The sequence below is a fragment of the Manis javanica genome, chromosome 13 (assembly GCF_040802235.1).
Source record: "Manis javanica isolate MJ-LG chromosome 13, MJ_LKY, whole genome shotgun sequence".
Lineage (NCBI taxonomy): Eukaryota > Metazoa > Chordata > Mammalia > Pholidota > Manidae > Manis > Manis javanica.
In genome coordinates, this window is record NC_133168.1 from 74558098 (window position 1) to 74573903 (window position 15806).

Consider the following 15806-nt stretch of genomic DNA (forward strand, 5'->3'; position numbering starts at 1 on the left):
AGACAAAAACTCCAGTGGCAGGAACATTATAGGACATTAACAATTATATCTAATCATGTCTTTTCCTTCTCAAACACAGTTAATTCAAGTCAAGGTGTATTTATTGAATGGGTAAGACACGCTGTTCTGATTTCCACCCTGAGGGTGGCCCCAGGGTTTTCCCTGAATACCAACTGATTACAGGACAGAGTGTTAGGAGACTCAGATTTCTATTTCTTTTGAATGTGTAATATTACAGTTAATTGTTAGGAAATTATTTTAAAGGTAAGCGCTGAAAAAATGAAAACGGTTCCAATTTATAGCAGGAGGCGAGACTCACTGGATGTTTCTACAGCTTTGATGGAGGCAAGAGACCACATTTGAAGAGTGGTCGTTGAGACCAGAAATGTATATAACATGCAGTTAATTGATTTGTCAATTGTTCTTCCTGATGTGGGCACCTGCTCCGTGTTTACCACCCACTGCCGATGCTCTGTGGGACTGAACTAAGACCTGGGCCCCCACCTGCTCCTGTTTCCTGTTCTGCCTGCCCACGTGGAGGAAGCGCGAGAGAGCAGGGGGCTGTGCCCTCCTCAGGATCCAGCCCCAGCTGCGCTCCGAGCGCCGGCTCCCTTCTCCGGCCTCCCGACCCCTCACCAGGGGGCTTCCCTCCCAGTCTGTCGGGCGCTGCCTCGCGTGGAGCATCCTTTGGGCAGGCAAAGCCTCCGGCACCGCCTCTGCCTGGGCCTGCCTTATCTTGAACAGCAGGATTCCAACACTGCCTTTCTTGAATGGAGGCAATATGAGCAGTGCCATGTGAGGCCTCTTGGCTTTCCTCCTTGAGGCCAGTCCTCCCTGTGCAAATCCTATCTTTTCTTTTCTAGAACATTCAGTTGCAACTCTGCATACTTCCCCGCATTGTACTGGCTCCTGCCCAAACACGTCACCGGGACCCTTTATCTCTCCCACTACCACCATGTCTCACAAAAGACCAAAGTTATATATGTGCTATCTACTTCTCCGTCTCCCATTTCTTTCTTTCTTGGTAGCAGCTTTATCGAGATATGATTCACAAATTATGCAATTCACACATTAAAGTGTATAACTCAGTGGCTTTTAGGATATGCATAGAGTTGTGCATGTCACCAAAATCAACTTTAGAGCACTACATCATCCCAAAAAGAAACCCTGAAATGCATTGTCAGTGGCTCCCTTGTCCCCCAAGCCCCAAGTCTGGGCAGTCACCAGCCTACCTTCTCTCTCTATGGAGTTGCCTATTCTGGACAGTTCATAGAAATAGAATTTTACAATATGTGGCTTTTGTGTCTGGCTTCTTTCATCATTACATTTTCAAGGTTCATCTGTGTTTTAATGTGTATCAGTAATTCATTCTTTTTTATGGACAAGTCATCTCCTAATCTGTGGGCATAACACAGTGTGTTTATTCATCAGTTGGTGTATATTGTATTGCTTCTAACTTTTTGCTCTTATGCATAAAACTGCTCTGAATATTCATATACAGAATTTTGTCTGGATACATGTTTTTATTTCTCTGAGGTTGGCCACCTTCCTCCTGGGGCTTGTGGCTGAATAGGAAAGGAGTGGATAATGGGAAAAAGCAAGGTCTGTTGGGAAGAGAGGGGAATAGATGCTGGGTAAATAATAATGGTCACGATAATGTTTCTTATTTTAAAGAGGGTTAAATTTAACGAGCATGCCTATAGGTTCCACCAGTGAGTCATTTCTTTACCAAACTCAGAAAGCATCCTTGAATTTTTAGTTTTTTAAGTGTCTGATGTTCAATAAGAATGGAGACTTATCAAATGTCCTTTTGCCATCAAATGAGATTATTTTATATTATAAATGTCTATATTGTAAAACACTATATTTATAAATTTTTCAATATTACTATGTAATTAAATTTATGGGATTAAAATTTTGTTGTAGTTGGCAGTTCTCTTAATATGCTGTCTATAGAGATTTTATTTAAAATGTCCACATCTAAGTTATAATGCATATATAGGGTTTCAGTTTTCTGGACTATATGCAAATAATTTAGCTCATGCACGTACAGTAGTGATGCTGGGGTTCTTGTTCACGGAGTCAAAGAATGAACTTTGCAAACACTCAAAGTAGGAGAGCAAGGGAGAGGCTTTTATTTAGAGAGAAAGTGAGAGGACAGAGCTTCTGGTGTGACAAGTGAGTCTGTGGTGGTGCACGTCTAGGGGTTTTATAATGTAATAAAGGGCTAGGGGTGTGGACCTATTAAGTGGTCTTAGAATGTTCATCCTTGAGGCAACATTAAGTTTCTTTTCTCATCAGTCTTCCTGACAATTCTGCAAAATTAACATAAGAAATTTACTGCAGATTTCTTTCCCAGAATAGCAGCTTTTTGGTCTGGGAGCATATCAATCATCAATCAAGACTGCCTGCCCTGCCCTCAAGGTGGCCTGAGTTGTTGTCTGTTTGCTAAGAGTTTAAAAGGCAATTTAAGATGGAATCTTTCTTGCTTTTACTATGTTGTTTATGGCTGGGCTTGCTTGCCATTATTAACTGCCCAGGTTGCAAATCACCTGATTAGGTCTAAAGGAGGAAAAATAGCACATAGGCCTGGGCCTTTTAGCATGCTAAAGTGAATCTTACACATGATTACAAATGATTAGCATAATAAAAAACAAGGGCTACTTTCCTTTATCTGGGGAATATTAACTGATCCAACTGAAGAATGACTCTAGAGCTTAAATTTTAACCTGGAGTTTTGGTGGGGGCTTCCTTGCATATTGTCACACTGCTCTGTACTTACTTGCCTTTTTCAGGGGCCCTCACCCCACCCTGCTCTGTCTAAACTCACAGTTCCTGTCTCAGTAGGATAAGCTACTAATGAATACAATTAATGAATTTTAATGCAGAGATGCAGCGAGGAAGCTGGGAAAGGAAATTCTGCAGCTGGACGTTGTTTTGTGGTCTGAAAGTCTATGTAATATATTGTCCAGTGTAACGGTTCCCCAGGAAGCCCTCTGTTAACACTATCTGGTCTTCACAGTTCCCCTGCACACCTCCATCTGAGTCAGAGGCCCTGGTGACAGTTCACTCACTAATCAGATCCACTGGGACTCACTAAAGCCAACAGATGGATGTTCCACTTTAGCAGGATGCCTTGAACACCCTGAACACAGTCCCCTTGTCTGCCTGCAGGGTCCCGTGTGGGCACTGTAGTGTGGCCAGTCCTTCCCTGGGAGCCTTTTAAGAATCCTCAGTACGTATTCACAAAAGAGGCTGGTCTGTAGAGTTCAGTTCGCCTTCTCTCTCTTATCATGATTTTTGTTTTTTTCTATCAAAATAATGCCTCTTTGTTATAAAAAATTCAAGTACTAGAGAAAAGCACAATGAAAAGAAAAAATCACCCCATATCTCACCACTCCCAAAAAGTCAGCACTGTTTCCTGTAAGCTTCATTCCAATCATCAGTGTCCACCAAGCATACAAATGGAAGGATTAATAGATTAATAGATGGTAAATATAAACACGAAGAAGTCTGACTTCATTTTATAAAAAGGGAACCATAGTATACATGCTCTCTTTTCTTGTGTAATATTTTTGTCTCATGTGGAGCTAACAGAAGGAAAAGAATAAAAACTGAAGCTGAAGGGACTGCTGAAGTTCTATAAACCTTTTTTTAAGAATATATATTCCCCAAAGTTGCCCTAGATACTAAGAAATTAATGTTAATAATATTAAGAAATATTAACTATTAAGAGGTGTCAAGACTATGTTCTTTTAACCACATTTTTTACTACTAGACAAACTGAATTGAGTCTCTTCTCGAAAAGCCAGGTGAAAGGCATCTTCCAAACTCCCTTCCCCAACCTCCTCATTTTTTTTTCCATGTGTGACGTAAACATAATTCCTGGGGGTTGCTTGTTCGTTTTTTTTTAATTCTTCTTTTGAATTGATCCAATGGAATCTACACTCACTGCCAGCCTTGAGTCATAGCTTCTCCCTTATCACCTAAATCACACATTTGCTCCTAATCAGATACTGATTTAGGAGGAGAAAGTTTAGTTTAAAATATTGCATAACAAGCAGCCAGAGAAGTATTTCTAGTTTTGTACAAACAGATTAACATAGATTCTCTTTAATCATTTCTTTACCATTTGAAAGTATCATCCAAAATTATTATTTTTGAGAGTCTATTTATTAAAAATAACTTATAGGTAACAAAGAACTATGTAAAATGTATTTCTGGGATGTTTCTCCTGAGGTCCTGCAGGAGGGCTCATAGCAGGTCCGGTTCCACCGGGTGCAGGAGGAACCAATGTCTCCCACCCCAGCTCTGCCCCCGTGTGCCCTCTCCTGGCTTACGGGTCACCAGCCCCGCAGCCATCCAGGAAACCCCCAGGTTCACCCTAGATTTCCCTCTGCCTAACTCATTTGTCAATCTGATTACCAAATTACATATTTAAAATTTTTTAATGTGTTGATTTTGGAATAATTTTAGACTTTCAGAAAAGTTACAAAGATACAGAGAGCATTCCTCTATATTTACCCAACTTCCCCTAATTTTGGCATCTTACATAACCATGCACAATTACCCAACAAGAAATTAGCATTGGTTCAATGCTATTAACTGAACTACAGACTGTTTAGATTTCATCAGTTTCCTATTTGCATCCATTTCTGCTCCTGGATCCGTGAGGCAGGGTCGCAGAGCCTGAGTACATATACGGGCATATTGCACGCCTCCTCTTTAGGGCCCTTGTCCTGGCCCCACGCTCCTCTCCCCTCCACTCTCCAGAGCCTTGAAAATGATTGCTTTTCTCCAGTCTCACTCCCCCTTCACTATTTCCTGTGGATTGATCTTTCTAAAACACACATTTCCCTTGGAGAATTTCCTTAGTGGTTTCCCATCATCTGTAAGAGTTGGTTTAACTGGTACAAGCCCATAGGTCAGGTCTCTGCGTAGGTTGGAGGTGGGTGGGCAGTGAGGCCGTGGGAGTGAGCGCCTTCGCCGCTGATCATTGACCGGGGTTCTCTAATCATACACTAAATCGGCAGGTGCAGCAGTGACCTGCCCTCACACAGTAACATGCGGGTAACTAAGGGACATGCGTGATCTGTTCAGGTGCAGGTGAGGTGAGCGCTGTGGAGACAATCAAGCCAGGCTGGGGGTGGGCATTATGGCGATAGGTCGGCCAGGGAAGACGGGCTGCCTTGAGAAGGGGCTGCTGTGGGAGCGCCTGCAGAAGGCCGGGCAGGCCACGTCTCGGGGGAGCATGCCGCCGCAGAGACCACCCGAGGTCACTGCAGGGAAAGAGGCCCTGGAGCGGGGACTCTGCTGCGGTAAAGGCACAGAACACGTGTGAATTCACGACACCCAATGCCACGGTGACAAATGGTCCTGACAATAAACCAGCTGCTATTGCCGGGGGGTATTTCAGAGATTCTCAAATGCCATGTGCTAGGGCCCTTGTGGGTATCAAGGCCTGGGATGGTCTGCAGTGATCCTGTTCTTAGGGGGAGCAACGCCTTTGGGAGACATCAGTGTGGAAGGTGTTGGCCTCTGGACTGGTTTGGCTTGAGGAAGGATCAGGGTCGGGTCTCAGAGGCAGGCTGTGAAAGAATGAGCAGGGGAGAGGCGAGGCGCTGGCCTGGGCCACAGGCCTGGGCTGGCAGGCGGGCCCGGCTTTCTGCAGCTGTTCTCTGCTCAAGACTGGCGCGGTTTCCAAACTTTTTAAAAAATCAAAATGAATTTGTTCAATTTATTTGATTTACTCCACAGAGGAGGTTTTTACTTCACATAAAAAAGGTTTCTATTTCCCATCGCTTGTGGACAAAGTAGGGTCATCGCCCTCTGCACGGCATGGATCTGATTTTTGTTCACATCCTTCTCACACATTTAGTTGCTGCAGCTGGATTATTACAGCTTCTTGACGTTGATCGTGTTTACGCTGGGAAAGGTGCTTTTTGAGGGAGAAATCAGAAACATAAAAACCTTTTTCTTTCATAGTATATGACAGAAGTGGCTACTTAAATGGGCGTGCTAGCCTGTTCCCTGGCACTCTTATGGATGCAAGTCCTTCCACCTGCCGGGAGCCAGCCGGGTCCTGGGAGAGCAGGAAGGCTGGCTGTCCCCGGGCTGAGTGGGCTCCCGAGGAATCCCAAGTGTGGTGCACTTTCTGGGGCTGGAGGCAGAAGCACACCTTTCCTTTGACATTAAATCCAACTCATTTTCTCCTAGTCCACCTTTTCCAAATTCATTTGGCAAAATTCCTTTGAAAAAAGTGTGTTTACTGTTTTGTTATCATCTTAGTAGAGTTCAGGTAGTTCAAAAACAAAATTATTGATTGGAAAATCTTCACTTCTTGGCTGCATGCAGTTGAGCCGCTTTAATTTCATGGGAAATTAAAAAAAATTTTCATTATAAAGTGGTATTTTCACACTGCCAAAAATATGTGGAAAGTAGAGACAAGTAAAAATTTACCTATAATTTTATCAAATAAAATTTAACTTTATTAAATAGCAAACTGCATGTAATGTGTGCTCCAACCATTTTTTATTAATTTTTTAAGTAATTGCAATTACAGCACACATATAATTTTGTAAACATTCTTTTCACTCCCCATTCTATTGTGATCATCTTTTTGGGCTGCACAAGTTTTAATCTCCAAACCAGTTAATGACTACATGAAAAACACATTTTTGAATTAGATTTTGAAACTTGAAAGAAACGCTTATGAACATAACTAGTGTACAGTAGACCATGGCAAAGCCTTGGAAAGCTGTATTTTAGAAACTGATTGATATGGAAAGATGTTTTTCATATGTTTTTTTTCTTTTGGTATCATTAATATCAAATCACATGGGCAACATTGTGGTTACTAGATTCCCCCCATTATCAAGGCCCCACCACATACCCCATTACAGTCACTGTCCATCAGCATAGTAAGATGCTATAGAGTCATTAACTGTCTTCTCTGTGCTATGCTGCCTTCCCCGTGCCCACCCCCATGTTATGTCTGCTAATCGTAATGCCCCTTATTCCCCTTCTCCCTCCCTTCCCACCCGTCCTCCCTAGTCCCTTTCCCTTTGGTAACTGTTAGTCCATTCTTGGGTTCTGTGATTCTGCTGCTATTTTGTTCCTTCAGTTTTTGCTTTATTCTTATGCTCCGGAGATGAGGGAAATCATTTGGTACTTGTCTTTCTCTGCCTGGCTTATTTCACTGAGCATGATTTTTCATATGTTTTTAAGTGGAAGTTACTATGATGCAAAATATTTCTAGATAATGGTTCTTATCTTTTTGCCTTTTTTACTTTAATAAGTATGTAAACATATTACGTAATTATTTTGTAATACAAAGAAAACCATAAGGGAAACTTTAAAAGGAAAAAAAATACCAAGTGGAGATCTGATGCTAAATAACACCCCTCAAAAATGCCACTGAAGTCATTCTGAGTTCAAATGAAAAATCCAAGAATTGTGAATGAAAATCCATCCATAGCAAAAGCAACACAGGGAAGTTTGTCTTGGTTCCTGCAACTGAAGGGTTTTCAGGGCCACCCTCTGTGCAGGTGAGGTCACCTGGGGCGCTGCGGGGAGGAGGGCAATGCTGTCATGATGGAGTTAAAGGGTAGAAGCCGGTGGCCATGCATCTCAAAAACTCTTAGAGGTAAATTACCCGATGTGATGTGAGAGCAGCAGCTGGTCTGTGTCAGAGGTTCCTCTGCAATGGAAACTGGCCTATGTGCCCAGGTGGTACTGGTCAGCAGCATGCAGCTAAGCTGCTGAGCTGAGTCTAGGCTCAACAATACGCTTTTTGTTGTGTTTGATTTTTCCAAGTAGATTTGCTCAGAACTCAAAAATGCAGTCCCTAGCTATGGAGCCTGGTATGTGGCAGGTAGTACCTGGTGCCAGGGGCTGTGGGTACGGAGAGTTTAATAGTCATGTTTTGCTTATCTGCTCCTGGGGGATAGAGATGAGGAAGTGATTAAAGTGTTACACATTCAATGGGTTGTGATATAGATACATGAAATATAAATAAGTTTAACAAATGTATCTTTGGTTCCTGGCACACAGCTCCTACACCCATTGGCATCTCTAAGCGATGAGTGTCTTTTGTGTGCTAATGAGTGGGTGTGGGGCTCCTAGGTAGCTTCTGGAGGGGGGCTGCTTGCCAGAAAAACCCTGGCCGCTGAGGAAGAGAGGGGGGCTGGAAATAATTACTAATGGCCAGTGATGGAATCAGTCATGCCTACTTAATGAACTCATAAACCCCCCTGAGCACAGGGTTCAGAGCGCTCCCAAGTTGTTGGATGCATGGCCGTGCTGGGAGAGCAGTGGAGCACCACACACACACCTGCTCTTGGCATCTCTGATCTTTGGTTCTTCTTGAGTTTGAATTCTTAATAACAATCTAGTTCTATGAGCCATTCTAGTGAATTATTGAACCTGAGGAGGGGCTCATGGGAACCCCTGATTTATAGCCAGTTGGTCAGAAGTATGGGTAGCAGGCTGGGACTTGTGACAAGTGTCTGAAATGGGACAGTCTTGTGGGGCTGAGCCCTGCACCCTGTGGAGTCTAACATCTCCTCCAGGTAGTTACTGTCAAAACTGAAGTGGCTTGTAGGACATCCAGTGGTGCCTGGAGAACTGGAAAACTTTTTGGTGCTGGGAAAACACCACACAGCTATGATCTGGGAAGTGGTGCAGCTCTAGAAACATACAAGAAGGGCCCTTAATGCAGACCAGGATGGTTAGAGAAGGGTTTCTGGAGGGGCTGACTAAGGGAGACCTAAAGTTGGTCAAAGTGGGCAGGGGAGGGTTGTAAAGAAACAATTCCAGGCAGGTGGAAAATCGTGTGAAAAGCAGGTGAACTTCTCATTGTAAAAATAAATTGAAATCTTAGGTTCCTACTTTCTCCCTTATGAGTTGGGTCAATGTGAGTCAGTCTTCTGGGGTCTAGTCACCTTTCTGCTCAGTGACAAAGTTGATTCCCTTAGCATAATCATCAGAAGATGAGTTCAGGGACTGCCCATTGAGGCAGTGCCACCAGTCTGTGTGCCAAATGGATCTTCCCAGATGATGCTCTTGCCTTTTTGTGCATGATTATTCAAATTTAAGTGAAAGTTCTTAAATATTTGCGGTTGGACAGTTTATTCACAGTGGGTAAGTTGGGAATAGGCTCAGTGTTTTTTGAAATAGGGTTTTCTTTTAAAAACGAACTTGGATATTCCCCGAGCGCTCAGAAAGGGCCCAGCAAGAGCATGTGGCAAGGCACATACTTGCCCAATAATGTGGGCTTCCCCAAATCTGCTGTTCTTTTCAAATAAGCATTCCACATCTGAGCTTATCCATTTCTGTTCATGGTATCAACTCTTTAATTTGCACCCTGGACATCATTTATGCAATAGCTGGGTCTTGTCCCTTCAAGCCTATCTAACACAGCTGGCAACTTGCCTTTATAGGAAAGCTTCTGGAACTGTGCAGAAGACAGTCCAGCACACTTCAGTCCACCATGAATCAGTCAGTCCATTGCCTGTACCATGAAATCACTAACTCTGTGGTTGTACACTCCTGTACGGACTCCTGGCGTTTGTTTGTAATTAGTCTGCATGAGTTTTGTGTTTTTTGTTAGTTTGTTGGTGGTCTCCATTGACTCGTCCACTTATTAATAACAGGGAACACTTTCTGCGTATGTAAGGCTCTGTGCCAGGTGCTTCATACGAATCGCTTCATCCTCATGGCCACCCCGTGAGGTGGATGCTGTTACTGTCTCAGAAGCTCATGCACAGGTAGTGGTGGGGGTGCTTGCTCACTGTGTTTTCCGCTGCCTCTGCTTTTTCGGTACCCGGGCCATCACTCCCAGAGCATTTCCCGTGGTGCTAGGCATCAAGGGGGCCCTCGGGGGGCTCAACTTGCCTAGTGTATGTCTGGAGCTGTCCAGGAACGTCCCCCACCAGATCATTCCCACAGGATCCCGTGTCAACGGGCAGCCACAGAAACAGTTCTAAAGAGATGCAATGTCCACAGCCCGCACTGGGAGCAATGCCAAGCCACTGAACTTCTCTGAAACAGCATTACAGAGAAAAAAGCCTTGGGGTCTTTCCCAACTCAAACTTGTGTTTTACACATTTATTAGAAAAGTTTGCTGATAAGGCAGGAAAGTAATTTAGGCTTTTGAATGAGGGTTTTTGCTTTTTAGAGCCTTTGCAATGTTAATAGCACTTAAGGAGAACACCTTATTTTAAAAACAACCAGGGTTAATCTGGTGTGTAGCATCGGGATCCTTTCGGCCACTAGTGAGGGGTCCCTGGCCCCCCTCAGACGCCTTTGGTATTAATTACAAATACAGCTTCAAAGATGGAGTCAAAAGCTCTTTTGATGCTTTTATTGACAATTTGAGTACAACCTTAGATACAACTGTCAAGTATTTCTTTACACATTTCACAGAAAAATATTCTTCTGCAAAGGCTTTATTTCTATTCTGATATGTTTTGTACTCAAATGTGTTCATTTACAGTGGTTTTTGATTCACATTCATTTATAGTGCTTGTTTTTCCTTTAATGTGCTTTAAGAGTCAGTATTCTATTTTGGAAAAAGAAAAAAAAGAAGAGAAGAGACTACTCCCAGGAAAAGGGCAGGGGCCTGGGGCCTTCTGCCACGCATCAGCGCCTGGGAGCAAAGCTTGCCCAGGCACTGCAGCCCAGCGAACCCTGCCTATCTGGAAGCAGGTAATACTGGCAACAGCATTAAAACCAAATGCATGGAGAGTGTAAAGTACTGGCGTTCCCCATGACGGGGGAAGCCATCCACTCTGTTGTGGTGGGTGGGAAAGGAGCCCCCCACTTCCTGGGTTTGATGGTGTCCTAGTCAGGCCTTGAGTGGCCTCCAGACTGACTGCCGATACCAGCCATTGGGACAGCTGGGCCCACGCCTGGTGGCCTTCCTTTTTGCTCATGCCCGCAGATGCGGGCCCCGGGTAATCTCTACTCCACCTTTAGGCTTCCTGACATGCGTTTGGCAGCCTTAGGGCCATGTTGCGGGGCTGGACTTTTTGAAGGAGCGCAGCCAATGGCGTTGTCAAAGCCCATGTGGCTGCAGCGCCCCATCTACTCTGAGGTGCAGCGCCTCCAAGTGACAGGAGAGCAGAGAGGATTGTCTCTGAGTGGATGGTTAGGGAAGGAGGGACCATGTCCCTGAGAAATTTTCTGAGTCTTTTCCCTCTCCCCAAGCAAGAAGGCTTGTCTACAAGACAGGCTATATCTACAAAACCCTGCAATTGATTTCCTAATTTCCTGGGTCCCTAAATCCAAAAGGGACCGCAAATGTTTTTGGGACTCATGCCTTAGTTAGGGTCACGATCTTCCTGAGGAGACAGACACCGAGTGCAAAAGACAGCGCTTACCCGCTGTGCTGTAGGAAATGAGGTGTGTGGCACTTAGTGTAAACACATCTCTTACTGATGAATTGTGAATGCCTCAAAAAAAAAAAAAGATGAAAACTTGTTCACTGCATGGTAACATGGGGGAATGTTCCAGTGTGCATTTACTGCCCTCGAGAAAAGGGGTCTCTTTGGAGTGACCCAGGGGGTGGGCAGAGCCCCCTGGGACTTGCAGGCTGGGGGAACATAGCCAGCAGGCTGAAAGAGCATAAACCCTTCCATTATTTTGATAGTCCTGGACATGCTTCTTTTAAGATTCTGCTTTAATAACCTGCACTTTTGTTGACATCGAGAGTCATTATGAAATCATTTCTAAAAATGTCTCCTTTACAGGGACTTTCTCCATTACATTTACAGTGAAGTCAAATGTATTAGCTTATTCTGCAAGCTGCAGAATGGATGTTTAAAAGCAGATTAAAGATTCTGTAATATTTTCAGAAAAAATTTCTTTCTAAAGTGGCAAATAATTAAATGAAATAAAAGAACGTAAGTTTTGATTTCTTTCCCGTAATTTAAACATTTAACTCTCAAGGTAATGTTCATAATTTCTCACTTAGTTGACAAGTTGATATATGCATGGTTGATATTTCATCAATTCAATATATAAAGATAGAATGTTTGGTGATAAACATGTAGTTTTGATTATTGCCTTTAGTTCTCTGGAAGTAGATGTGCTCTGAAAAATTAAATAAGAGCATTGCTCTTAAAGCCATGAGCATGGTCCTGAGAATCCACTGCAGTCAATCCTACAGAGAACCTCTGACAAGAGTCCCTCAGACTATTCTCGCTTCATCAGTGGCTTCTTCCTATTATTTGCTGAAGGTAAAATGCAGGAAATATAAACCCTTTCTACTTGTAAAATTCCCTTTCTATCAAGTAATCCAGCCTGACTTGGGTTCATGCAAGAATGACAGTCCATACAAAAGACAGACTTACACTTCACCTCTGCTCTGGTACTTTTGTATTGCTGGGGCCTGGGCAGACTTCTTGCTGGCCTCCCAGTTAGCTCAGCTGATTTTCATGGATACAAGGAAAGGCATCCTGGGAGCTCCTCCTGTAACTTTGTTTTTGTGATTTTGGAAAGAAGTTTAAGTGTATGTGTGTGTGTGTGTGTGTGTGTGTGTGAAGTTTAAGTGTACGTGCGTGCGTGCGTGTGTGTGTGTGTGTGTTTGGAGAAAGGAAAATTAGTTTAAGTGTATGTGTATGTGTGTGTGTGTGTGTGTGGAGTTTAAATGGGCGTGCGTGCGTGTGCGTGTGCGTGTGCGTGTGTGTGTGTGTGTGTGTGTGTGTGTGTGTGTGTGTGTTTGGAGAAAGGAAAATTAGCAAACCACAGTTGGACACTTTATTTCCAAGCAGGCCGGGTGCCTGGGCTGGGCTGCAGCTACGGGTCAAACCAGTGGTCTCCCATGCAGGTGCGGTTCCACTCGCAGCCACAATTCCAGCACCACTCGAGCTGGCACTGGGGCTGGGGGCACTTCATGTGCATGCAGCCTCCTGTGGGCAGACAAAGGATATAGGCAACACCTGGAAATGCTCGTTCCCATGCCACCACGCTCCTCTAGAAACTTTCTAAGAGAACCATCACAAGCAATATATGGGCAGAATGTGGACTGGGGAAAACAGGTCGGAAAGCACCCAAGCGAGCTGTAAAGTTATGATGCCCACTGAGAAACCAATGAGGGTGAAGCTTGTCGCTTTCGTTGAGGACAAATTTTGTAAATCTAAATTTATTTACTCTCCTGAAAATGGGATTTAGAGTTAAATGCTTCGTGTTGCACCGACAGGGGTCAATTTCTTATTTAAATATATATTAAATGTAATAATTTAAATGTATGTTAATATATTTAATATATAATAATGTAAATATGTCTCGTAAGTAATCTTTCTCATTTCTTAATGTGACATAGCTTGGTAAAATTTATAAAACAGGTGTTGAGACAGCAGTATTTAAAGCATTTAATAAGGAACATGCCTTAATGCTGTTCAAAATTTTATTTAAGATGAGAAGGACAGAGAGAAACTTATGAATAATGCTATGTGCTCTACATATATCATTTACTCCTCAAAATCTCCTTGTGAAATGAGATATTACTTGGTCGTAGAATTTTCTCAAGGTCAAGGACTTTTAAATGGTGAAGACTGAGATTTAACCAAGATCTGTAATGATGCCAATCTTCCTTCTCTCACAGAACAGAGCCTTTTTCAGTCTTAAGATGGAAAACCCCTTCTTGTGGCACCTCGTTTGGGATTCCTCACCGCCTGCCTTTTGTTGAACCCATTCCTGTCTGATTCTGGAGCTCAGACTCCGATTCTGCTGTGAGGTGAAGAGGAAGTTAATTGTATGATATTAGACGGGGAGAACTGTTTCTGACTGAAGTTCCGGGTAATCCAGGCCAAAGCAGTTTCTTTGCTTGACTCTGATGTGATTTGGATGAGCTCCATTACCCAATTTTATCAATTACCTTAAGCCATTTTTTTCTTGCCAAGTTTTCCAAGTAATGGCTTCAGTACTGTATCATTTTTACTATTAGAAACCTGGCATGAGAGCTTCCACTAATTTACAGTAGTTTTGATATGTAACTAAAGGCATTTGTTTTAGGATAACTTAAGGGTATTTAAAGTCCCATACTTTTCTACTTCTTTTTGGTCTGTTTTAAAGATTATTAAAAAATTATAAACATGGGGGAAATAAAGGGAAAAACCTACTTATACTTTTATCTAAAGATTTCCCACTTAGGATTAAACAATTATAGGATTGTATAATTTTCAATATATTTAGTGATTGTATATTTACGAGGTAAAATTACATAATGTTTCCCATCATACCAAAATCTTAATGCATATGAAATACTAGCATTACAAGTAAAATTTTAATATAGCAACTAGAATCACAATGGTACAACAGTATAAGAAGAAAGGAATTAGTTAAGAGTGGATATACATTCTAAACCTTCTTTCCCTCCTGATGCTTAATATATACAAGGCCATATGCTGGATCCCATAATGTGGAGAGGGATCAGAGACTAACTTGGAAAACTCTGCCAGCTTAGAAGTAAATGTGAGCAAGAAGTGACCAACAATTGCATACTAATCTGTGGACATTCAGGTTCAGAAACATGGCTCCCCCGCTCTGACCGTGAGAAGCCCAGGCCGACAACTCTGCCGTTGGATTTACTGAGAGCAGAAGTTCCTCAGCAACCTGAAGACAAACTTAATTGGCAGCAGACATCTACTGATCTGGGAATGGAGCTAGAATCTCCTCTGTTTGAGGGGAAGTGAAGGGAGAAACTTGCAGGCACTGAAGGGGATTATGGGAGGAAGAACCGACACTGAGCTTATGTTGAAAGTGAAAATAATTCTTGTTGCCATTAGAGCTTTGCTGAAGAAAGAACTGCTTTTGTGGGATGCAGAAGAACATGAAGCAGGCCATGAGCTGAGGTGGAGAGCTGGCTGACATGCATAGCTTCTCTTGCTCAGTGGAGCTTACATTTTTTTCTGTTGTAGGGCTTTGCTCTAAAATACTCTGGACTATCATTAATAAGCTTCAGCTTTTCAGGTCATTGGTTCAACATGTTTGGTGAAAGATTATGCTTTCCATTTATGGCACCTCACAATATTTCAAAGAAATAACCAGACTGGGAACCTGTCCCACATCATGAGTCATTCGCCTCCTTCAGTCACATCGTCCATGGCTGCCCATGGGGTCTGACTTGGAGACACATCTGACAGCATCATTTCCCTGCTTCATGCTCTGGAGTGGATCCCTGTCTTACAGAATCAGGTCCAAGCCCCTCATGTCCTCAGTGCCCTGTGCTCTCTCTTTGACCTAGCTCCAGTGTATGCTCCTGCCATGCCTCGTCCAGGAACTCCAAACAGCTGGGCTCCTGCATGCATCAGAGTTTGCTGTTTGCGCTCCGTGCCTCTGCAGACTCTGTTGGCCTTGAAGGCCTCTGTCCCACCTCACTGACTGCCTAATTTCTACTGTTTCTTCAGTTCTCAGCATGGGTACCATCTTTTCCAGGGAGCTGGAGCAGTCTGGCACACAAGGAATAGCAGTGACTCACTGGGTAAGCTCCTTTTTTCCAAGAAACTAAACCCTCAGGCCTTGCACTTCACTAGCTTGCTTTCTCTCATTTTTATCAGAGATACCTGTTTATGTGTCCATCTCCTTTACTAGTTGTTTTTCTTAAATCAACAAATATTTATTTGTCAGGCACTTTTCTGGGCCCAGAAAATAGACAAGATTCCTGACTTTTGGTAATAGCAAAATGGTCTCTTATTACTCAGTTTACACTCTTTAAATACCTGTGAGATGGGACACTGGCCTGCGCCTCCCAGCACTGCAGACCCTCCCTCCTGCAGGGCCTTTGCCTCTCATTCTGGCCGCCT

The 15806-nt window shown here is 43.2% G+C and overlaps 1 protein-coding gene across 4 annotated transcripts in view; it reads right to left on the minus strand.

The window, feature by feature from the left end:
• Positions 1-12745: 12745 nt before the first annotated feature.
• Positions 12746-15806, minus strand: part of PRKN (parkin RBR E3 ubiquitin protein ligase) — a 1215897-nt gene continuing 1212836 nt past the window's right edge. For all 4 annotated transcript variants that reach the window (XM_073219865.1, XM_073219867.1, XM_073219864.1 and 1 more), the window contains one exon: positions 12746-12911. In XM_073219865.1, the coding sequence (XP_073075966.1) occupies positions 12799-12911 (113 nt within the window). In that variant the 3' untranslated portion in view covers positions 12746-12798. The remainder of the gene's footprint in view (positions 12912-15806) is intronic.